The sequence below is a fragment of the Metopolophium dirhodum genome, chromosome 2 (assembly GCF_019925205.1).
Source record: "Metopolophium dirhodum isolate CAU chromosome 2, ASM1992520v1, whole genome shotgun sequence".
Taxonomy (NCBI): domain Eukaryota; kingdom Metazoa; phylum Arthropoda; class Insecta; order Hemiptera; family Aphididae; genus Metopolophium; species Metopolophium dirhodum.
Genome location: NC_083561.1, coordinates 42,727,281 through 42,753,948, shown reverse-complemented (window position 1 = coordinate 42,753,948; position 26,668 = coordinate 42,727,281). Strand labels below are relative to the sequence as shown.

Sequence of the window (26,668 nt, the reverse complement as noted above, 5' to 3'; positions counted from 1 at the left end):
CAATGTTAGATTATATTAGATTATCAAGAGAAAAGCAAACACAAAACAAGATAGGTTATACCTATAACACTTAAGTTTTATTGATAATATAAGATTAAATATTTACATTTATTGTTGCATCATTATAAATCAACTAAGTTTATTTAAAAAACTTAATTAAATTATGAATTTATTAATGAATTTAAACGTTTGTAATAGCAGAATAACTGCAAACGTAAAGTTGATCAGTAGACAGTAGTTGTACATGTTTCAAACAATATATTTGATAAAAATGTTAACATAGCGTCATAGCCAAAGAGTAAAACTAAAAAAACAGGACACCTTGTCACTAACCACGATTTAAGTATTATTTTATTAATTATAAAAACAAGTCTATAGGCCAAAATGGCAGCGTCTTCTACCGTCGTCGTTAGGAACTTTTCAACGAGTGCGCTAAGAACATCATCGACCAACCATCTACGACAAAAGTCAACTTCCAACTGACTTTTGTCACTAGATGACGCTTTCGTATACGATTTTCGTATTTTCATTAATTTTCAGATTTCCAACTAGATTTCTACTAGTGACTTTCAATGAGTTGTAATAATGCGACGTGGTTTGGACCATCTTTTACTTTTTCTTGTGATCAACAAGCAACAGACCAACGGTTATATTAAAATATTATTTGACTATGTAGGTGTAGGTGCATATGGCTACCAACAATATAAACTATGTATTGTGCTTATACTCAATACTCATTAACACATTGATGCATTGATGCATGCAATTTATAGTTTCCATTTCACTTCTGAATATGTTATGAGTTTATGACTTACAAAATAATATTTATTTCTTAATTCCTGAAAATACTTCAATAGTTATTTAAATACTATACAATATCATACACATTTGAATACCTAGGTGTATCCACCTATAATACGTAAATTTAAGGTAGGTATAGGAATATAGGTAATAGATATAAACGTTTCCAAAACAAATGTTGTTAAATGTACCTATTACATATATAATTGGACAAAATGTAATTTAAAAACTTTTCCATTCCTATATTTTCTTAGAAACAATTTTATTTCAATTTGAGGATTGTTTTTCAAATGAACTGAAAAAAATTATTAATTTTGACTCATTACAATATACAATTGCCTAGGTATGTTATTATGAATATATTAGAAAATTAATTAACTTCATAATATTATATTGATTGTATTTTAAAATTATTAGTCTCTGTTAAATCGATTTAGGTATTTGCGAAATTAATATGAAAACCTCAAGAAAATAGTTTTATATATATACCAGGTTATCTAAGTATCTAAACAGTACTTGAGTTTTCGAAAATATTTATTTTGTATAATTATAGGTACGTCATTTTAAAACAAAATTTCTGAAAAAAAATTAAATTTTTATTTTTTTTTCATTATAATTTTTAAGTGTTTTACCTTTTTTGAATGACATATCATACATTTTCAATTTCATATTCTGAAGCAAGATATTATTCGGAGTATTTAAATTTATAAAATCAAATTATAGAGGAATAGGTAATTCATAAGTTATAAGTATTTAAAGTTTATATTAGAGGAGTAGTGAGCATCATTTTGCAGGTTATCCGTGTAGCCGTGTACTATACTACTCCGTTCATCTAAACTTTAAATACAAATAACTAATAAACTATTTTTCTGAAATTTGATTTTATAGATTGAAATGCTCAGAATAATATTTTGTTTTAGAATATGAAATTTAAAATATATGATGTCACTCAAAAAAGGGGAAAAACTTTTAAAATTATAACGATAAAAAATAGTAAAATATATTATTTTTTTTCAGAAATGATGTTTTGATATGACTTCAAATTATATAAAAGAATATTTTTGAAAAAGTTACAACTTTTCGAAATAATGAGTGCTACACTTAGATGGATCACCTAATATACCTATACAATTGTATAATCTTGTGTTTAAAAAGTTAATTATCTTAATTCTACTTAGTGGGGTTGCTTTTTGAATTCAATTTCTCCCATAGTTGCATAATATTTTGTGCTGCCATTTGTTTGGCTGTTGATTGATTGTTACTGTGTCCTATGAATATGAATTATTTCTTTAAGTAGGTACTTGAATTAAACATTTAGGAAAATTAAATTAAACTATACCTATTGCCACTAAGTCCATCGCATTGCATTGGATTGAATAATGGTTTTCAGGTTTGTCATCAGTTTTGGGCTGTGATAGAAGTGTATATATTGGTGATCGATATGAATGTTTAACGCATTCATTATGCAGTACCTCCACATAGTTTGCTTTAAACTTAATCATTGGACTGATGGATTTTAATCTATTCATAAATGCGTTTAATATTTACTCATAAGTACACAATAAATGTATTTAATATATATTTTTTTACTCCTTATCGTTAAAAGATCTTATGTGCGAAGAAAGGGTTCGGTTTTTCTGTTTTCTTATAATTGAACGCAACATTTCAGCAGCTGCATTTACTTTTGCTTCATGCTTGCTAGTACCACTTCCTTCAACTTAAGACAATTACCATTTATAAAAACACAATAAATTACATAATTCACTCACCATACATTCCAAACAATGTACACGAATAGTTGTAAATAAATTGTTGACCAGATGTGTTTCTTTTTAGGAACCGATAAATTGGAATGATTCCGTGATCTACAATTCTATTCCTTAACAATTCCATTGGTGATCGCAAATCAGATAAAATGAGTTGTGATTCTTTAAATTTAAATTGATTTTCCTTAACAATACAAATAATAATTATCTTAAAAATAGGTAGGTACATAACCGTATTCCATTTGATTCATACTATTTCTTGTCTTCTTTTTTTAGACATATAATTTAATTTAAATGGTATTGTTTGATGTTTTATTTCCGAATATAAATTGTCTATTGGAATATTTAAAAATATTCTCATTACATTGTATCTTTTAATAACTAATTCTATTGATTTCTCCATCCATTTTATTTTCATTTTTAATTCGTTGTATTCTATAAAGTAATAACATTAGGTAATCCTGATAACGTTATAATAAATTAATATTATGACGGATATAAAGATAGTTTCTGTTACTAATGGTTTAAAAGCAATACAATAAATGCATTTATGAATTTTTCATTTTTTTTTAGTTTCTGTTAAATTGAAAACATATATTACCTATACATCTTTATACTTCCATCTAGGCATAATTGTATGTAAAATTACTATTAGATTCGAATAAATTATGTTATTGAGCCAAACATTTTTAATTGTTCTGTAATTTAAGATACTAATGCCATTGTAAATTAGGTAGGTACCAAAATAAATTACTTTGTTTATCCTTGGGAGAATCATCATATTTTGGTGTTAACCAAACAGACTTTTCTATTTGTATCAAATAATTTAGTTGGTTAATAATGTCATGGGCTGACTTCATACGCTCTTTAAAATCATCCAATATCATATTTTCCTCAGTAATGGATTTGGAAAATCCTTAAAATAATCATATTATTGTAATATTACTTTATTAATAAGTAAGATTTATTTAAAATGTTTGTTACTAGAATCGATCAAACGATCCTTATCGACTATAAGCTTGGTCATAAAATTATTGACGCTATTAAATATTGATTGTTTTTCCACTTCATATAGTTCAGACTGGCGCGAGTGTTTTGTCTGATTTGTGACATTTATCCAGTTTTGAGTTTGTTTTTGTTTAAGATTATATCTAGCCAATTCCATGTGGTCATTTAGCTATAAAACAAATTAATATTAAAAATTTGCAAAAACACTCATTTTTTACATTTTTTTACATCGTAGTCCATTGTATTTGTTTAGTTATATTTGTCTTGAATTTACTAGGTTATAAAAAGTATGATAAGTATAATGTAAATTATCCTATTTAATTTAAATTTTAGTGTTGAGACTAGAGAGTATAGAGAAAGAAAATATATTGTTCAATTACTGTTATTGTTTAATCACATTTGAGACTATAGCAACCAAGCGCAAGACCCTACCTATACCTAATATAAGTTATTAGCTTAAATTATATTCTTGAAATATTATTTTTTAAAACATCTACCGTAGGTATCATACAAATTACAACAGATTTGTTAAATATGTATCTTTATATTTCTGTTGAAATAATATTGGATACTTTTCAGTTGTCCGTTATCCCGACAACCACCCAACGCTCGCGAGTTTCAATTCCGTTACATCTCAACTACTATTGCGGCGATGCGACAACTACTAGCCAAACTTTATAGTTTCGTCTTTTAAAACACAATACATATGATTTGCCATTTATATAAGAATATACATTCAAGGTATGAAAATTGTATGAACATTTCAAATCTTAGATATAAAAATAATTTTTTTCTGAATATCTAACTCAAACTAATATATTTATATATTCAACTTCTGGCCGTGTGGTTACAGACATGTGTAGAAAAATGATTTATAAAATGTTATCATCAGGTATAATTTTCTTGGCATTGGTATTGCATTTTGGTATACAGATAAAAACATGACACGGGCAGTTGTGAACTTCCCTAGTACTTATAGTAGCATAGAACAATAGTAGTAACCATAGACCCTTTGACTGTAGTTAATAGGCAGTGACGGGTCCAGGGAGTGCAAAGGAGTGGGGGCCCCAATCACCGTAGATTCCTTATGTTGTACACTGTGTTTAGCCGATTTTTGTACTTCTTGTACTTTGTAATTGCTCCCCAAAAAAAATTAAACCCTGGATCCACCACTGTTAATACATCTATAGTAGTAACGCACTTGTAATAGCGACATCCACAACTTACACGCATTTTAAATTCTGAGTGGAACGATGAATGTATTGATGTATACAATGATGTGTGCTTTTTTTTTGTGTCTGTCATCACGGTTTGGGGCAGTCAAACTGCTTGGATTTTCTTCAACAGCATCTTGTTCGATCGGAAGGGGATCTAGTTGGTGCATTCGGGAGGTCAAATTTTAAAATTCCCAATAGTTTTCAAAAGCACCGGAAAAAAACAACATAAAAATTAAGGAAAAACGGGAATTTTTACGAAAAATCGGTTTTCCACATAATCGATTTTAGTTTTTGGTGTAACTTTAAAACAAATGAACATATACATGTATATACATGAAATTTTCAATGGTTTTTTTTATATTTTCATTTTCTATACACGATAACATTTTCAAAATATTTTGATTTGTTTTGACCTGTTTAGGGACATTTTCAGTTTCCATTTTTTTTAGTTTTTTTTTCTATAAATATCATTAAAATGTTATTTGTTGGTTAAAAAAGCTTGAAAATTTAATAGAAGGCTCTTAGGTTATTGTTTCAACGGCAGATGAAAAAAATTGAAAATCCTTAGCCACAGTTTTAGATTCTGAGTGAAACGATGAATGTATTGATTTTACAATGATGTGTGTTTTTTTTTTTTATTTTTTTTTTTTTTTATTTTTTTTTTTATTTTTTTTTTTATTTTTTTATTTTTGTGTCTGTGTACACGATAAGTAGTCGAAATAATGCTTCGATTTTCGACTTCAGTATCTTGTTCGATGGGAAAGTGAATATCGTTGGTGCATTGGGGAGGTCAAAATTTTAATTTCCCAGTAGTTTTCAAAAGCGATGTGAAAAACAAAAGAAAAATTAAGGAAAAACGGGAATTTTTACGCAAAATCGATTTTTAACAAAATCGATTTTGGTTATTGGTGTAACTCTAAAACAAATGACCGTAGATGCATGAAATTTTCACTGGTTGTTTATATTTGCATTTTCTATACACAATACAATTTTGAAAATAATTTGACTTTTTTTGAACTGTTTACGGACATTGTCAGTTTTCAGTTTTTTTAAATTTTTTTTCTATAAATATCAATAAAATTTTATTTGTTGGGTAAAAAAGCTTGAAAATTTAATAGAAGGCTCCTAGGTTATTGTTTCAAAGGCAGATGAAAAAAATTAAAAATCCTTAGTCACAGTTTTTTTTTATACACGTTTAAAGTTCAAATCTTGAAAAAATACGGAAAAATCACGAAAATTTGCAAATTATTTTGAGTTGAAATTCATAAAAATTTTTCTTTTTAAATCTAAGATTTAAAAATGTAATACAAGATTCCTCATAAGTTTGTCTAACTTTATCAAAAAAAAAATTTCTACAAGAAAGTCAAATTAAATTTTTATGAGCGTTTTAAATTCATATTTTTACAACATTAGATATTCACTCGATTTCTCATGTACCGATTTCCTTATTTTCTTGTAATTCAAAAACGAATAACTGTAGATACATGAAAATTTCACTGAATGTTTATATTAGCATTTCCTATACACCATACAATTTTGAAAATATTTTGACACTTTTTGAGCTGTTTACGGGCATTTTCAGTTTTCAATTTTTTTAGTTTTTTTTTCTATAAATATCAATAAAGTTTTATCTGTTGGGCCAAAAAGTGTAAAAATTTAATACAAGACTCCTGATATATTTTTACAATAGCAGTTGAAAAATATTGAAAATACATAGGCACAGTTTTTTTTTATAAGCATTTAAAGATCAAATTTGGACAGAATTTATCAAAATCTCGAAAATTATCAACCATTGTAATTAATAAATTATAAAATGTTCAGTTTTTATAGCTAAGGATTGAAAATTTAAAACAAGATTCCATGTAAATAGATAATTCGGTTACCAAAAAATCTAAAAAATACACAAGCACAGTTTATTTGTATAGTCATTTTAAGTTCAAATTTGGACGAAATTACATAAAAACCTAGAATAACTATTTTAGTTATTTTGTTGTGATTGTATAATATTATTCGTGGGCACTTGAAACTTCTAATTTGTAATATTTTCATCGATATATTATGATGATAGTATCACGGTTTGTTGTTGATGTATAACGCGTTATATGTACCTAATGGATATTGTGATATGATTAATTTGGAATTTATTATAGGTCAATTTTTTTTTTAATACCATAGATAAGTGTATAATATGTCTTATACCTAGACTGACATATCGTCTCCACTCAGAATCGTTTTTCTTATACAATGATATATCATTGAATTCAAATTTAATACCATCCATTATACAGTGACCCACTTGTAACCTACAGTACAGCAGAGCGACATCCACTTGCCCACCTTTTTATTTATATAAGCATTTAAAGTTCAAATCTTGACAAAATACGGAAAAATCACGAAAATTAGCAAATTATTTAGAGTTGAGAATTCATAAAAATTTTTATTTTTAAATCTAAGATTTGAAAATGTAATACAAGATTATCCACAAGTTTGTCTACCTTTATCAAAAAAAAAATGTCTACAAGAACGTCAAATTAAATTTTTATGAGCGTTTGAAATTCATATTTTTACAAAATTTGATATTCAATCAATTTCTCATGTAACGATTTTGTTATTTTGTTGTTATTCAAAAACGAATAACTGTAGATATATGAAAATTTTACTGAATGCTTATATTTTCATTTTCTATACACCATACAATTTTGAAAATATTTTGACTCTTTTTGAGCTGTTTACGGACATTGTCCGTTTTCAATTTTTTTAGTTTTTTTTTCTATAAATATCAATAAAATTTTATTTGTTACGTAAAAAAGCGTGAAAATGTAATTCAAGGCTCCTGATATATTGTAACAATAGCAGATATGTATATTATTGGATTAAGAAAGTTTATAGGTAAAAATCAACGAATAATATTGTTAGAATTAATTAAGCATACAAATGAAATAAGAAATAAGAAATAAGAAACAATAAGAAATAAATACATTAAATTAATAGAAATTGTATAAAAATAAAAAAATCATTTTTATGTCAAAACTAGATTTTATTAATTTTATACAACGAGTGTATAATCAATTTAAATCAAATTACATTCCTACAATTCACAAATTGTATTTATCAAATTAACAATGCTAATATTGAGTATTAACAATATTATTATTAGATTCTGAGCGAAGCGATGAATGTATTGATTTTACAATGATGTGTTTTTTTTTTTTATTTTTTTTTTTTTTGTGTCTGTCATCACGTTTTAGGACAGTAAAAGTGCTTGGATTTTCTTCAACAGTAACTTTTCTTATAGGAAAGTGAATTTAGTTGGTACCTTGGGGGGTCAAAAGCGACGTGAAAAACAAAAGAAAAATTAAGGAAAAACGGGAATTTTTACGCAAAATCTGTTTTTGAGAAAATCGATTTTGGTTTTTGGTGTAACTCTAAAACAAATGACCGTAGGGACATGACATTTTGACTGAATGTTTATATTAGCATTTTCTATACACCATAACATTTTGAAAATATTTTGACTCTTTTTGAGCTGTTTACGGACATTGTCAGTTTTCAATTTTTTTAGTTTTTTTTTTTATAAATATCAATAAAAAATTTTTTGTTGGGTAAAAAAGCGTGAAAATTGAATATAAGGCTCCTAATAGCAATTAAAAAATATTAAAAATACATAGGCACAATTTTTTTTTATAAGCATTTAAAGTTCAAATTTTGACAACATTTATCAAATTTATAATTTATTAATTATTTTGTAGTTAAAAATGTATAAAATGTTTAACTTTTATGGCTGAGGATTTAAAATTTAAAACAAGGCTCCACGTAAATAGGTTATATATAAATTACTTTATTCACAATAATATCATCAAATATACTTGGTAATATCATAGGCTGACTGACCGTTTTCGCTCAGAATCGTTTTTCTTATACAATGATATTATATCATTGAATTCAAATTTAACACCATCCATTACAGTGACCCACTTGTAACCTACTGTACAGCAGAGCGACATCCACTGATCCACCTTTTTTTTTTTTAATTTTACAAACCACGGTGCCTGTTTTGGTTAGCCATTGGTCCAACAGAAACTTAAATTATTAGATATTTACCTTGTTATTGTTTAATTCAACATTATATATTGTTGCTGAATATTAATCCAAAATCCTGATATTTTTTGGTACCTATATAGAGTCAAAATATTTGTTTTTACTGTTATATTTTATACGTATAAACTGAAATCAAGGTGAGAACAGTTTGTTTTTTATTTGTAACATACTACATACCTATCCGCCGGGTATCGGCAATCAATCAACTACTGTGTGCCGTTTGCCCGTGCGCCGTACGTCCGTACCTATATAATGCCGTGTTTTATTTAGTTTCAATTTTATTTAAAATTTTTAAACGTTTCGGAGTGCCGACTGCCGCTGAGTGACCAATAGTTTTTTCATAACTTCCTATTAATTAATATGAAATAACTATTTCATATAATAATAGGACATAATTTAGACTTGAAAATGAAGAATAGTTTTTAAATGTTTTAGCTTTTTTAGAATATCATTATTGTTAATGATTATTTATTTACTTTTTGTATAGCGGCACGCAAACGGTGTTAGAGTGGCGACACTGTAACCCATGTAATCTCCTTGTACAATGCTACAATGTCGTTATCGTATCAATATGAAGATGAATAGATAAAATGATTGTCATATGAATAGCAGGGTAATGTTCTATGGTAATAGTGTATTATAAGTGTAGGTTTACTAATTTGTTTTTTTTTTACGGTTTTCACGCGTTTCGTCTATGTCCGTTTGTTTACCAATACGACAAAGTGAAATATCTATTGATTCCCGTATTATAAAAACACCGTAGTCAAACGTTGTTATTCTTATAAAGTGTGTTCAATTTTGTCTTATTCGCCCGACGCCGGATGTCCAACTTACTTATACCTACCAATTTGGACATGAATTGCGACAGTGCATCAATAAAGGACAGCAGTTCGTGATTGACGGCGAATCGGGAAAATAACATCCAAAGTACGCGTGAGGTACTTACATATTTTTAGCTTAATTTATATGTAATTAGACTTAAATAAAAGTACCAAATAAGAAATGGACAACGTTAAGAAGTACGCCGCATTTGCGGTTGTTTCGTCTTGCAAATTATTGTTTGTTTTCTGACAACTCGTGTTAAATACCAAACAATTAATTTGGTTTACATTGGTTCAGTTCTCATGTGTTGCAATACCGAAGACTTGATTAAATACGCTCATGATTATTTGTTAGCTTTACATGGCAGAAAACACCACCATTTCCAATAACAGTGGTATTGTGGAATTCAACCACCATTTAGTCACTGATCAAGAAACAAGGATGAGTGGATCTGGTGGATCAAATAGTGGTGGAACATCAATCGGTAATCCAACTGCTAGTGTAGGCACTGTCAGTGTTTTATTACCAAGCGGTGGTGGGACGAAACGAAGAAGTGCTGTAGGCAGTAATAGCTCTCACAATGGTGGTTCTGCTTCAAACTCTGCATCAATATCTGCTGATTTAGCATCACTTTTTGAATGCCCTGTTTGTTTTGATTATGTGTTGCCCCCAATATTGCAATGCCAAAGTGGACATTTAGTTTGTAGTACATGTCGACCAAAACTCAACTGTTGCCCAACATGCCGTGGTCCACTAGGAAACATACGCAATTTAGCCATGGAAAAAGTAGCTTCAACAGTCATGTTTCCCTGTAAATATTCATCATCGGGTTGCCCTGTATCTTTATTGCATTCTGAAAAAGTCGAACATGAAGAACTATGTGAATGTCGCCCTTACACTTGTCCATGCCCAGGTGCTTCATGTAAATGGCAAGGTGGGTTAGAACAAGTCATGGAACACTTGATGGTTGCACATAAATCTATAACAACATTACAAGGAGAAGATATAGTATTTTTAGCAACTGACATAAATCTTCCCGGCGCAGTGGATTGGGTCATGATGCAATCATGTTTTGGCCATCATTTTATGCTCGTACTTGAAAAGCAAGAAAAATATGAAGGGCACCAACAGTTCTTTGCTATTGTGCAATTAATTGGTAGCCGAAAGCAATGTGAAAATTTTGCATATAGGCTAGAACTTAATGGACATCGAAGACGTTTAGCATGGGAGGCAACACCAAGAAGTATACATGAAGGAGTTTCAACAGCAATTTTGAATTCAGACTGTTTGGTATTCGATACAAGTACAGCACAGCTCTTTGCGGATAATGGAAATTTAGGAATTAATGTTACAATATCAACAAATGTATAAAGCGCATAAATATTTGTATGGAATAATATCCATGAAAAATAACAAAATGTTTTTCTATTATGACTTATTCCTAACCAACTAATTAAAATATGAATGTAAATAAAATATAAATTAATCAACTGTGCATTCTTGCATTCTAGGTAGATAACTAATGTATGAATCAGTTTATGGTGAGAATGTGTACATATTTCTGATTATTCCAATTATAAATATAATCAATACTTGTATAATTTAGTTGTTGACAACATTTGTTAAATAATTAGCCTGAAAATGTAATTTAATGATATTAATTTTTAACACTGAGTATCTTAGTTTGTTTATAAGACTTGAGTACATGCATATATGATGCATGTGAGTATATGATTATATTTCACATACTTTTTAAACTTGGAACTCTACAAAATATTATTTGTTTGAAAAATAAATCTTGTTTATATTTCTGTGAGTTTTAATAATAACTTACATTTGTTGTTTATTTAAAATAACTTTATATAAAAAAATAATACCTAGGTCATCTATGAATATTTTTTTTTATCTATATTTAAAAAAAAAATGTGATTCAAAATTAAATAGTTAAATCAGTTTCAATTCTAAATCGTATTTTCTTTTTTGCATGTATTTAAATTTTTAATCATTAACATAAATATATCATACAGTTTCAATGATATGCTTAAGACATGTGTTAACTATTTCTTTTTTATATGGATTTTGTTCATCACTTGTATACTCACCATAGTATGACTTGTAAGTTATGAAAATAATGTATATTATATGATTAATTAATAATTTTGTATAATATTGTAAATACTTATTGTAAGTATAATTTTATTTAAATTAAATTTACAAATTATAAAAATAATAACTTATCATTATTTCATACATCATGAAAATAACATCTTATGAAAAATATCATTACAAAAACTAAAACTGTTGAACTGATTTGTTCTTTTAAAAATACAATGTGTCTCATATGTACAAACCTCTTGTTTAATATAGTTGATGTAGAATTGTGTTTCTCAATAATAAATATTAAACTAATTGCTTGAGATTTTTTCTTGAAAAACCAAGACATTTGTATTATTATTAAAGTTGGTATGTGAAAATTAGTACCTAGTAATGCTAGGTTTAATATAATCATTGATTTTCTTAGAATGTAAATTCGTTTTATAAACTTGAATGTATTTAATAAATTATTAGGCACCACAGTAGGTCTTACTTTTCATTATTTTTGTGTTTTTGTTTTTTTTATTACCCATTTGTGTTCATTTTATATGCTATTTTATCCAGGGGCAGATTTATTACAGCGAAGTCCTAAAGCGTCTTGAGCTCTAGACCTTAACACAGATGTATAATATACAACAAATGTATATTATACATCATATTATTTATATTTGTACTCCCTAAAACATGTGCATCCCAGGCAGTTGTCTAGTATGCTATACATCCGCCCCTGAGTTAATTTTTACTCATTTTAGTTATTTGGTCATTAACATAAGTGTCCAATATAACTTTAAATTGTATCTAATAATTTATTATAATTTTATATGGTTCAAAATATTTTTTTTTATTACTAAAATTTTTGAAAAAAAAAACTTTAATAAAATTAGTTTGTATAAGTAACTAAAATATAATATTTTGCTAAAATTAGATATTGTTTTAATTACTTATGATTATGAAGGCATTATTATAATATATGTATTTACTACCTATACTTAATAAGTTATAATTTATACATTTCAATTTTTTTTTTATTATTATTATTATTATTTAAATATTAACAGACTACAAGTGTTCAAGTTTGTGTTACTTATAAGTACCTAGTATATGTCTTAGTTATTAGATTTTTTTATGAACTCAGTAATTTATTAATAAATATTTAAAATAATGACTATACAACAAATCAATTTATAAGTATTGTACACGTATACTTAGGTTAAGGAAATAGTCTCAACAATAAATATGTATTTATAAGGCCAAAAATTATGATATCTAAAAATGACGCAACCATTTAATTGTGCAGGTACAAAATATTAAGTGCAATGTTATAGTTGCAGTAACTCTAGGTTTTTAAATTAAACAAATAAAACGGTTTCATTCAATATAATTTTGAGTAGTCTTTTAATAATTGTATGGGCATTTAAAAAATTAATGATATATAAAGAATTTTTTTATCGATTTCGCATTGAATTAATCAAGATTTTAGCTAGTAATTTTACAAACTCTTTGGACTGAACTCAAAAGCTTAAAGGTTTGCTTTTTACACAATGCCATGGTGGTTAAAATGCTCCTTGAAATAATTAATCATCACGGCTGTGTTTAAGTGCCTTATAATAGTTTTGTATCAACAAAATCAAAATTTGAATCTGAACTTTATGAATAGCACCAAAAAAAATTAATGGAATTGTTGTTTTTTCATACTTATTTTTCGCATGTTACCAGCATAATACATTTAAAACTTTTTGGAATTTTTTAAAGTTTGGTTCGGGTTAAATACAAAAGTTAAATAGTCTGTTCGGTTAGGGTTTGAATAAAGAGTTGTAAGTATGGTTTGATTCAAGTTTTTAAATCAGTGTTTGTAATATCATTATTTTTTTTTATAAACAGACAATTTTATTATTAGTATTTATTTTATTTCTAATACCTGCTGAAAATTTAATATCATATATTATATTGATAAAATAATTAAACCCATTTTGATTTTTTAAATGTTTAACTTAAAATAATTGAACTGTTTTAATATTATTTTTTTAAATTATAGATTTTTATTCGGTTTTCTGTGAATAGTATGACTGTTGTATTGGCATAATAATACCAGTCATTGGTTGCAATTATTATTTTAAAATAACTACTAAATATAATATATAAGTTGTATCTATGTAAATCAAGCGAGCTACAACATTTATAATAGTTTTTTTAATACTACAGAAAATATATATTATTATAATTATACAATTTAAACATACATACTTCATTTATCAAATTTTGATTGTTACACTTTATTTCGATGTTTAAAGTAAACAGATAACAAAATAAAAATTTGTTAAATTATTCCAACAAATTCTCATACAAAAATATAGCAGACAATATTATAATATTAGCTGTTAATTTAAAATAAAATTACATTTAAATGTAATGAGCAATCTATGTTTGACTAATTTAAAATATAAATTTTTTTGATTCAAATATTCAAATGTGTTTTTAATTGTAACTGTTGAATACCTGTGAGTCCTTAGAATTTGTATTATATAGTATATTATTATGATCTGAGTGCGAGACCTATTGATCTCGAACATTACTGTAATAAATAACAATATTAAGGAATGACCATTATGTTAATATAAATACCTACTGAGTGTAATTAGTATATTTAAGAACTAAATTTTCAAAACAATTTTATAGAATTACTAGCTAATCCTGTGCACTACATTGCCCGTAAAAAAATTGTGATTGTTCAACTCCTTTTGGGTGCAATTCAGCCTTCTTGGTAGGCAATGCAACTACAGCCGATCGCGGACAATATGCGACAGCATATCAAGTAGCCGATGTGTGAAAATTTGGTTTGACACCATGATGCTTGCACCTGATCTGCCCAATTAACCAATGGCAACCAAATAATAAATACTAATTTCTACTAATTATTTCTCCTATAACCATAGCAACCATTTAAAAACAAAAATGTCCACCTTAAATCTCAAAATCCTTGTTTGAGCACCTCCCCGGGTTGGTAGTAGGAGGGTGAAAAATACTTTAAGATCTATTCTCATAACTACCAAATATACAAAAAAAATATGATTAAAATCGGTAGAACCGATTCGGGGGTTGCGACCACAAACACCGTGACACGAGCGTTTTATAAATTACTTATAGATTTCTAATAATAATTTACATTTAACTTGAAATACTTAATACTTCTCCAAATGTTGGTTTACTCAAATAAGCAAGAGTATATGAAAATGTTTAATTTGAATTATGTGTTGTTTTAAATAATATGAATAGGTAACTATTAAAATCATTGACATAGGTAAATAGCAGTGGTCGGAAGTATCGGACTAATTGCAGCGACGCTACTTTATTGGTAGCGATTGACGTAGCGTCGCTACATTACTCCTTGGATAGCGAAATACTATAGCGGGCCAAACATTTCCGGTTGGTGTAGTGAAAATTATCATTATTTTATCGCTACCTACAATCTTATTGGTGATAATTAAAATATCAATTATGATTATAAAAGATTCTGAGCGAAGCGATGAATGTATTGATTTTACAATGATGTGTGTTTTTTTAAAAATTTTTTTTGTGTCTCAACCTTTTAGGACAGTAAAAGTGCTTGGATTTTCTTCAACAGTAACTTTTCTGATAGGACAGTGAATCTAGTTGGAATTTTGGGAGGTCAAAAGTAAAAATTTCTGAGTAGTTTTAAAAAACGACGTGAAAAACAAAAGAAAAATTAAGGAAAACGTACATTTTTACGCAAAATCTGTTTTCGAGAAAATCGTTTTTGGTGCAACTCTAAAACAAATGACCGTAGGTATATGAAATTTTGACTGAATGTTTATATACGCATTTTCTATACACCATAATATTTTCCAAATATTTTGAGCTGTTTAGGTACATTTTCAGTTTCCATTTTTTTTTAGTTTTTTTTTCTATAAATATCATTAAAATGTTATTTGTTGGTTAAAAAGCTTGAAAATTTAATAGAAGGCTCCTAGGTTATTGTTTCAAAGGTAGATGAAAAAAAATTGAAAATCCTTAGTCACAGTTTTTATTTATAAGCATTTAAAGTTCAAATCTTGACAAAATACGGAAAAATCACGAAAATAAGCAAATTATTTAGAGTTGAGAATTCATAAAAATTTTTATTTTTAAATCTAAGATTTGAAAATGTAATACAAGATTATCCACAAGTTTGTCTACCTTTATCAAAAAAAAAATGTCTACAAGAACGTCAAATTAAATTTTTATGAGCGTTTGAAATTCATATTTTTACAACATTTGATATTCAATCAATTTCTCCTGTAACGATTTTGTTATTTTGTTGTTATTCAAAAACGAATAACTGTAGATATATGAAAATTTTACTGAATGCTTATATTTTCATTTTCTATACACCATACAATTTTGAAAATATTTTGACTCTTTTTGAGCTGTTTACGGACATTGTCCGTTTTCAATTTTTTTAGTTTTTTTTTCTATAAATATCAATAAAATTTTAGTTGTTACGTAAAAAAGCGTGAAAATTTAATTCAAGGCTCCTGATAGATTGTTACAATAGCAGTTGAAAAATATTAAAAATACATTGGCACAAATTTTTTTATAAGCATTTAAAGTTCAAATTTTGACAAAATTTAATAATTATTTTGTAGTTGAAAATTTATAAAACGTTCAACTTTTATAGCTAAGGGTTGAAAATTGAATACAAGGTTTCACGTAAATAGGTTATATATAAATTACTTTATTCACAATAATATCATAGGCTGACTGACCGTTTTCGCTCAGAATCGTTTTTCTTATACAATGATATAATTGAATTCAAATTTAACACCATCCATAACAATGACCCACTTGTCGCAGAGCGACATCCACTTACCCACCTTTTTTTATTTGAATATGTATTCCAAATAATTTCTATTGTAAACATTTTATTTATTAAAAAAATACATTTTTAAACTCTTTCAAAAGTTTTAAATTTGTGACAAAACAATGTTTCTATTAAATATTGGGCATGAGTAATAGTTTTTCTCTTTTAATGAAATATAATTGACCCACATTAATTTCCAACCATTCCAAAACTCATTAAATTAAATTTATTCAAACACGTATTCCGAATACAAAATAAAAGTATTGTTTACTATAATAGACTAGGTATAGTCATTTTTTTTTATACATATAAATTTATTTATTAGGTAGGTAAGTAAATTGGCACTGGTATAAGGTGCAAGCTAACAAGTTAGGTAGGTACTATTGATCTACCATCACTAAAATACAGTGTTTGGAAGAAACGGATTCCTGAAACCGAATTCTTTTTTATAAAAAAAGAACGAGATAATGAACTAGTTCTTTTTTTCAAGGAAAAATAACAAAATTGTTCGTTCCTTTCTATAAAAAATAGTTCCAATAATTTACACAGATAATTATGCAAATAATTAAAATTAAGATATATTTTTTTTAATGTGTATAATGTATATTTCTAATTAGTGATTGTTATCGAGTATCGACGTTAAGACAATCGACATACGTTGGCCAACAATTTAATTTTGAAGAAAATCTCAAAATAGAATTATAAAATATGTACCTAGGTACTTGTAGTTATATATTATAATTAAAAATTAAAGAAGTATGCATATGAAAGGTGGATAAGTGGATGTCACTCTGCTGTACAGTAGGTTACAAGTGGGTTACTGTAATGGATGGTGTTAATTTTGAATTCAATGATATAATATCATTGTATAAGAAAAACGATTCTGAGCGAAAACGGTCAGTCAGCCTATGATATTACCAAGTATATTTGATGAATAAAGTAATTTATATATAACCTATTTACGTGGAGCCTTGTTTTAAATTTTAAATCCTTAGCCATAAAAGTTACACATTTTATACATTTTTAACTACAAAATAATTAATAAATTATAAATTTGATAAATGTTGTCAAAATTTGAACTTTAAATGCTTATAAAAAAAAATTGTGCCTATGTATTTTTAATATTTTTCAATTGCTATTAGGAGCCTTATATTCAATTTTCACGCTTTTTTACCCAACAAATAAAATTTTATTGATATTTATAGAAAAAAAAAAACTAAAAAAATTGAAAACTGACAATGTCCGTAAACAGCTTAAAAAGAGTCAAATTATTTTCAAAATTGTATGGTGTATAGAAAATGAAAATATAAAGATTCACTTTCCTATCAGAAAAGTTACTGTTGAAGAAAATCCAAGCACTTTTACTGTCCTAAAAGGTGATGACAGACAAAAAAATAAAAATAAAAAAAAAACTCACATCATTGTAAAATCAATACATTCATCGCTTCGCTCAGAATCTATAAAAACATAAGTGATGAAATAATTATTTTATTTGTTTGGAACTAAAAAAGGAACTCGTCCATTTTCCAAAGGAACGAATTTTTTTTTTTAAGGAACAAGGAACAGAACGAATTCCTTTTTTTAAAAGAAGAACGAGGAACGGAACGAGTTCCTTTTTATAAGGAACTTGCCAAACACTGCTAAAATATATAATTTACACCTATATAACATATAATTAAACATTTATTATATGTCTATATAAATATTCAAAAGTCTTAGCCATAATTAAAAATTAAAAATAATAAAATCACAAAAATTTACAAAAATAAAATTTCATCTGCAGATCTCAACAATGGTCTCTGTTAAATTAAAGTACGAAGTCCAATTATTGTGTATCTGTGTGGCTATACTCGTATTAGTGAAATTTAATAGTTAACTCTATAAGACCTATGATTAAATGTTCATGGTATCGTAATAGTAGTTACAATAAAATTGTTTACAGTCAATCGGTAGGTATGTGAATAGATCACACGTTAGACCAATGCCAGAAATCAAATACAATAATTATTATAACAATTATTTTTTATTTAAAAAAAATATATAATGATCAAATATCGTAACAACCCAAACTTATTGTATAGTTGATGTACAAAAAATGAATCACAGCTTTTACCCTAATAAATGTTAAGTCTTTGATTTTGATTTTAGCACTGTATGATTCAAATCACAAAGGCAATTAGGAAAACAACAATTTGATCACACTATTACTAAAAAAATCAATATAAATCCCTTTCAAACTAATACTTAATATACAATAGTTTAAAAACAGTTTATAATCTCTTTTCTCCATTTACAATGCTGTCACGTAACTCTTGGGTGAGTGGAACAAACTTCCTTCCTTCATTAAAGTATAAAGGATCCTCAGCAACTTTGGTAGGATCAAATCCATCATTTTGAACATCATTTTTTTTCATCTTGAACGTACCTAAAAATGTATGAAATAGTACTATAAAAAGGTGGATAAGTGGATGTCGCTCTGCTGTACAGTAGGTTACAAGTGGATCACTGTAATGAATGGTGTTAAATTTGAATTTAATGATATAATATCATTGTATAAGAAACACGATTCTGAGCGAAAACGGTCAGTTAGTCTATGATATTACCAAGTATATTTGATGATATTATTGTGAATAAAGTAATTTATATATAACCTATTTACGCGGAGCCTTGTTTTAAATTTTAAATCCTTAGCCATAAAAGTTAAACATTTTATACATTTTTAACTACAAAATAATTATTAAATTTTAAATTTGATACATTTTGTCAAAATTCAAACTTTAAATCCTTATAAAAAAAATTGTGCCTATGTATTTTTTATATTTTTCAACTGCTATTGTAAAAATATATCAGGAGCCTTGAATTAAATTTTCACGCTTTTTTACGCAACAAATAAAATTGTATTGATATTTATAGAAAAAAAACTAAAAAAATTGAAAACGGACAATGTCCACAAGCAGCTCAAAAAAAGTCAAAATATTTTTAAAATTGTATGGTGTATAGCAAATGAAAATATAAACATTTAATAAAATTGTCATGTATCTACAGTTATTCATTTTTGAATAACAATAAAATAACAAAACCCCTACATGAGAAAGCGAGTGAATATTCAATATTGTGAGAATATAAACTTCAAATGCGCGTAAAAATTTAATTTGACTTTCTTATGGACATTTTTTTGTTTGATTAAGGTAGATAATCTTATAAGGAATCTTGTGTAATGATATGCTCACACACCATTATAATAAACTAAAATTTTACAGATTAATAAACAACAGCCAGACTGTCGTTTGTAGAAATCGGTCGCATCAAATAAAACCATTGACAACGACAACTAATAATTCGACACGCACTCATAACAATATTACGTAGGATGTGTGTGACCTTATTTTATGCTGACGCCAAAGAATAATCTAGTTCCCAGGCCCACAATAAGTTAGTGACAAAGCCACCCTCCACTCTCTGGTCAGCATCCTCGCGTCCGTCCCTTAAACCAGTGCATGAGCACCAGCCACCAAGTAACAACCTCTCAAGTATCAAACCGATTTCAACGAGCGACAACTGGACTTCTTATGCAAGCAATAATCAGTGCGTTCGTTAATTCAATTTGTGTATTTGAAGTAGTACTTTATCTTATCTAAAACCTAAAACTCTTACAATATCGTCTACGAACAACTGCGAATCAGGTAAGGCATTTGATATAATATTTTATGTGGATTGCAGTCAATACGTTCTATGTGCTTTTTTCCATAAAATCATATTGTACGGTGTATTTGATATAATTCTCGAATACACGATCTCGAGAGCCCTCCGAACACCTGGAGGAAGGTAATAGCGTAATTTTACAATTCTAACTTTTACTATTTTAATATAACTATCGACAGGAGTCGTATTTATAATTATTTATATGTTATCCTATTTTACGTTATTACACTTGTGTTACATTTTAAAATCTTAGATTTAAAAAGAAAAATTTTTATGAATTCTTAACTCAAAATAACTTGGTAATTTTCGTGATTTTTCCATATTTTGCCAATTTTTGAACTTTAAATGCTTATGAATGCGTGTTTTCTAAAAAAACTGCGACTAAGGATATTTAATATTTTTCAAATTTCATTGTACCAATGTAGTAGGAGCCTTGTATTAAATTTTCAAACTTTTTTACCCAACAAATAAAGTTTATTGACATCCTTAGAAAAAAAGACTAATACAATTGGAAACTGAAAATGTTCCTAATTAATTCAAAACAAGTGAAAAAATTTTGAAACTTATATCCTGTATAGAAAATGCTAATATAAATGACCAGTGAAAATATTATGTGTATACGTTCACTTGTTTTAAAGTTACACCAAAAACCAAAATCGATTCTGTGAAATACGGATTTTGCGTAAAAATTCCCGTTTTTCCTTATTTTTATGTTGTTTTTCCCGGCGCTTTTGAAAACTATTGGAAATTTTAAACTTTGACCTCCCCAATATGCACCAACGATATTCACTTTCCCATCGAACAAGATACTGAAGTTGAAACTCTAATCATTATTTCGACTACTTATCGTGTAGACAGATACAAAAAAATATCATTGTAAAATCAATACATTCATCGCTCCGGTCAGAATCTAAAACAAGTTCTACTGCGCATACAAGTAGATACCACAAGTCTACAAAGGTTCAGAATGTGAATACAAACATGCATTTTGGTAGGTACCCCTTAAAGCTTGATAAAAAGTCTCAATTCAAACCAACGTAATCTAGCTAAAAATTGAGTGTTTCCTAAATTGGTTATTTAGTTGTAAAGTGATTTAAATGTATGACCTAACGAGCTAACCAATATAGTCTGTTCTAATATGACAAAATACACAAATACCTTTAAAAATACTAATTTGTTTGAAGTTGAAACTCCAATCATTATTTCGACTACTTATCGTGTACACAGACACAAAAATTAAAAAAATTAAAAAAAACACACATCATTGTGAAATCAATACATTCATCGTTCCATTCAGAATCTAAAATAACTAAAATACTTAATGAAAACAAACTAACCAGTTAGTGATACGGGTGTCTTAACAACTCGTAAAAATAGTGGTCGCGCATAGGCTGGCAATGATTTATTGATTCCGGCAGACAATTTATCCAAATCTAAGTCACTAGTTTCATCTACAATGGCGACCATTCCGGCTTTTCCTTCTGTGTTCGGTACCTAGGTATGCAAAGTAGGTAGAATAATAATTTAAATTAGTATTTTGAGCAATTGAGTATTTTTTAATTTTGTAAATTACCTCTACTCCATAAACTAAGCAATCTTTTAATTTAACTATATTACTAATAGCAGCTTCCACTTCTGATGTAGAGACATTTTCACCTTTCCACCTATTAATTTAGTTTAATTAATTAAACAGCACTTAAAATTTTAAACTTTTAAAAATTAAACATCAATATTATTATTTATTAATAGAATTGAAAACAACTCTCATGAATCACTCAATTTTTAACCATATTACATAAGACTAGACTAATTTGTGGGTACCTAAAATATATACATATGTAAAAGGTATATTATTATTATTATTATTATTATTATTACTTCCTAGTTCCTGGTCGTACATGCATGTGAATTAAATCTTCTATTTATTTGAATAAAAAAAACATTTTGATACTATATTTGACTATTTGAGTACCTCGGCCTATTTTTATAAAGTGCCAACCTAAAAGTAATTTTTTCTTACTACCTACCTATGGCTCTAAAATTAAAATTTCTGAATGAGAGCTATTTTAAATTGTATCATTTATACATTTATGTTCAATTTATAAAATATTTAAATCTAAAATAGTTTATTTTTAATGTTTAAAAGAATTTTTTTTTTGTAAAATGTATTAAATATTATTAAACTACTAGTAACTAATTAGTTAAAGTTAGTAAATAGTAATACAACAATTATTAAATATTAATAATAACTTAAATAGAGGATATTAAGAATTTTTTGTTTTCCATCATAAATATAACAAAAAAAATATTTGATTCAATTTTAAACAGCTCTGATATTAGATAGTTTGATTTTTTAGTTATAGTTGTTAATGCTAAATCACCTAAATGACTAACAACCTACCCAAATATAGCATCAAATATAAGTGTTGATATTTGAAGAAAAAAAGGTGGGCAAGTGAATGTCGCTCAATTTGTCAAGATTTGAATTTTAAATGCTTATAAAAAAAAACTTTTATGAATTATTATCTCAAAAATTTTTTCTAATTTTCGTGATTTTTCCGTATTTTGTCAAGATTTGAATTTTAAATGCTTATCAAAAAAAACTGTGACTAAGGATTTTTAATATTTTTCAAACGTCATTGTAACGACATAGAAGGAGCTTTGTATTACATTTTCAAGCTTTTTTACCTAACAAATAAAGTTTTATTGATATCCATAAAAAAAAGCCTAAAAAAGTTAGAAACTGAGTATACCTATCCGTAAACAGCTCAAAACAAGTCAAAATATTTTGAAATGTATTTTTTCGTGTATAGAATAGGCTAATTTAAACATTCAGTAAAAATTTCATGTATTTACGATATTTTTTTTAGAGTTACACCAAAAGCCAAAATCGATTTTGTCAAAAACCAATTTTGCGTACAAATTCCCGCTTTCCTTAATTTTTATTTTGTTTTTCCGGGCGCTTTTGAAGACTATTGGAAGTTTTAAGCTTTGACCTCCCCAATATGCACCAACGATATTCACTTTCCCATCGAACAAGATACTGAAGTTGAAACTCTAATCATTATTTCGACTACTTATCGTGTAGACAGATACAAAAAAATATCATTGTAAAATTAATACATTCATCGCTCCGGTCAGAATCTAAAACAAGTTCTACTGCGCATACAAGTAGATACCACAAGTCTACAAAGGTTCAGAATGTGAATACAAACATGCATTTTGGTAGGTACCCCTTAAAGCTTGATAAAAAGTCTCAATTCAAACCAACGTAATCTAGCTAAAAATTGAGTGTTTCCTAAATTGGTTATTTAGTTGTAAAGTGATTTAAATGTATGACCTAACGAGCTAACCAATATAGTCTGTTCTAATATGACAAAATACACAAATACCTTTAAAAATAATAATTTCCTAATAATGTAAAAACTAAATTATGGAGGGCAGATGGACAATTAATTAAAAATGTACTTATCAATAAAATAAATAAAACGAGACCCCTAGGACGACCCAAAACCCGATGGATTGACGTAGTTGCCAAAGATATAGAAATGATAGACCAGGACGCAACTTTAGAGACAGCATATCAGAGAGAGAGGTGGAGAGAAATTTTGATGGCAGCGATGGTCCTGAATGGACCGCTAAGCTGAAGAAGAAGAAGAAGAAGAAGTAAAAACTAAATTAATCTGTCAAACCTACTATTCCTAAGATGGTTGAATGGTTCCTCATTAATTTTAAGGTTGAGAAAACTCTGTTAGAAGTAGATGTTTACATTGGAATAGCCAATAGGTAGTATAAAATATCTTGACAGATTAATATTAATATTGGGGTAAAACTTTACAGGGAATTTAGATCCATAATTTTTTTTAAATATTGTTTGTAGTTCATTTTGTTCTTTCATTTAAAAAAAAGTATTCATAAAATAGGTAGATGACATTGGGATATAGCTACCAACATCTATTTAAAATTTCTCAATCCAGATTTACTATTTATTTAGATTGTGACATCAACAACATAATTTGGGCATGCATACAAAATATTAAGCGCCTACGCCCTTTAGGATAGTACCTACATAATCAAGCGGATTAAGAAATTTTGAGGCCCAGGGGCCAAAGTTTTAATGAGGCCCCTGAAACGAAAAAAATAATAATAATGTTTATATTATTTAATATCGGATACCTGTTATAATAAATGTATATATATATATTAGGTACATAGCAATAAATAATGAAATAAATAATGAAAAATTATAATTTACAAGTTTTTTTCCTCGATAAATAATCATCGATTTTTTTCTAGGTGATTTATGCAGTGTTATAGCCTATAACGAAAAAAGTAATGGACAAATCTGAGGCCCCTAAATAAATTCTAACTACGAGGCTCAGGGGGCATGCCCCCCCCCCCTTAATCCGGACTTGTACATAATGGGGAAATTCAGAAACATAGATCATATACTGTACATAGATAATACATTTTTAATAGTACCTGAAATATTGACTAAAAACTAGATTAGTTACTCATAAATTATTTGTATTTATTTATAATAGTAATTTAACTATTATATTTTTACAAAAATTAAGAAATAATTTAATAGGTATAGGTAAATCATGACATTATTTATGTAGTCCCAGTAACCAACATTTTTATAAATCTAGTAATTTTGTAATTTTTTAACTGATAATCTTAGTAACTTTTGAAGACAATTCAATTTACCTGAAAGTATCTCCTGTACGGTCTTTAAAGTAAAAGAAATTGTGTTCATCCCGAATTAGCACATCACCTATATTTTAAAATAAATAATTAAGTACCTATATCATTAAAAGGTTGTTAATTTTGTTTTAATTAATTGTTATTTTAAAACAAAATGTGTACTAAAAAATTACCAGAGTTAAATACTTTGTCTCCTTTACTAAAAACATCTTGGATGATTTTTTTCTCAGAAGCTGATTTCTCCACATAACCACTAAAAGAATTTTCAGTTGTTTTTCTTATTTTTCCAACCAATAATCCAGGCTCTCCTATATAAGTAAATTTGGTTCAAAGAATATGTTCTAATTGAATTCTTAGCAGGGATGGCTCAATCGAAAATAGTGCACTAGGCAAAATCTAATTTGTCGCCATTAAAATAATAATATTTTCACTGTTTTGAAAATGCATCCCAAGGCTTGTGCCTTTGTCCCCTTTAGCCGAGCTGATGCTAAGGTTATTGTAAGTAACATGATAAAAATGTTTCTTATAAAATACAAATTAAATTAAACCAAAATCTTACCAACTTGACATTTAATACATAAGTTATTTTTTCCTCGAATAGGTTCATTGGTGTCTGGGTCAACACGTATCAATGTGACAGGATAAAATGGTTCTCCGATGAATGGGATGAATCCAACAGCACCAACTTTATTTGTTGTGTTCACTATAAAACAAAAAAATATTATACAATATTTTAATGTTTAGAACATTTACAAATTGAATTGTCGCCAAAAAATGTATACAAAAAATATTTTATTGTATTTTATGAGGCTTTTATCAAGTAAATGGTGTACTATAAATGTTTAATTTAGGAGCGTAATTCCAAATTTTTGAAAGGTATGAAACTAAAAACCAAAATAATTTTCAGCAGACCAATATATATATAATATATATATTATACCTACTATAGTTATTACAAAAAATATTTTTTCTCGCTATGTTCGCAAATTAGAATATTTATATTTTACATGTAATAATCAAATATGTTATGAATATAGTATACCTAATATTTAATAATACTAAGTTTATACTTCAATTATTTAAATTTATTCAAACTTTATAGACACTATTGTACATAATTATATATTACCTATATTTTGTTATATTTTATTCTTGTAATGTGCTTCAGGTACTTAGGTTTACATTTTTTATCTGATCCCCCCCCCCCCCCACCCATACAAACATTTTTTATAAGCCACTGTAGTAAATAGAGCTAGATATGTATTTTCAATTTTTGGAGCACTCTGTGTCTATAGCCCAAAAATAGTGTTCAAAGAAAAAGTTTTTATATAGAAAAACCATTATGAAATCAATAAACTCATAACGTTGATCAGAATCTGAAAATTTGAAAAATTATATGATGTCAATTTTTAAGAGAGTATCCAAAGTAATCATCATTAAAATAATATAATTTAGGTTAAAGGTTAAAACTGTTTGCTTATTAAATAATTATATTTTTTTTAGATAGTTTTGAGGTAATATTTTTAAATACTTAAGCTCAAAAAAAAGGAACAGCTCAAATCTAGATTTTTGTATAGGTAGGTACTATATGTATA

General features: G+C 27.2%; 3 protein-coding genes across 4 annotated transcripts in view; 1 reads left to right on the top strand and 2 right to left on the bottom strand.

The window, feature by feature from the left end:
- Positions 1-1,958: 1,958 nt before the first annotated feature.
- On the bottom strand, positions 1,959-3,815 carry LOC132938013 (uncharacterized). The gene is made up of 8 exons (XM_061004664.1): positions 3,804-3,815; positions 3,552-3,744; positions 3,322-3,483; positions 2,821-3,002; positions 2,571-2,751; positions 2,392-2,518; positions 2,141-2,322; positions 1,959-2,069 (listed from the first exon to the last, which is right to left on the bottom strand). The coding sequence occupies exons 1-8, from the start codon at positions 3,813-3,815 to the stop codon at positions 1,972-1,974; spliced, it is 1,137 nt and encodes a 378-aa protein (XP_060860647.1). The 3' UTR covers positions 1,959-1,971.
- Positions 3,816-9,480: 5,665 nt separating this feature from the next.
- LOC132939794 (E3 ubiquitin-protein ligase Siah1-like) lies at positions 9,481-13,187 on the top strand. Its single transcript, XM_061007169.1, has one exon. It carries the CDS (start codon positions 10,073-10,075, stop codon positions 11,081-11,083), a length of 1,011 nt encoding a protein of 336 aa, XP_060863152.1. The 5' UTR covers positions 9,481-10,072; the 3' UTR covers positions 11,084-13,187.
- Positions 13,188-13,929: 742 nt separating this feature from the next.
- Positions 13,930-26,668, bottom strand: part of LOC132939793 (long-chain fatty acid transport protein 4-like) — a 31,904-nt gene continuing 19,165 nt past the window's right edge. The window contains exons 7-12 of one of the 2 annotated variants that reach the window (XM_061007168.1): positions 25,633-25,776; positions 25,247-25,381; positions 25,077-25,143; positions 21,940-22,030; positions 21,704-21,860; positions 13,930-14,668 (exon numbers count right to left, since the gene is read on the bottom strand). In XM_061007168.1, coding sequence (XP_060863151.1) covers positions 14,556-14,668; positions 21,704-21,860; positions 21,940-22,030; positions 25,077-25,143; positions 25,247-25,381; positions 25,633-25,776 — 707 coding nt within the window. In that variant the 3' untranslated portion in view covers positions 13,930-14,555. Of the gene's footprint in view, positions 14,669-18,312; positions 19,090-21,703; positions 21,861-21,939; positions 22,031-25,076; positions 25,144-25,246; positions 25,382-25,632; positions 25,777-26,668 lie in introns of those variants that run through there. The other variant, XM_061007167.1, reaches the window with a different exon arrangement.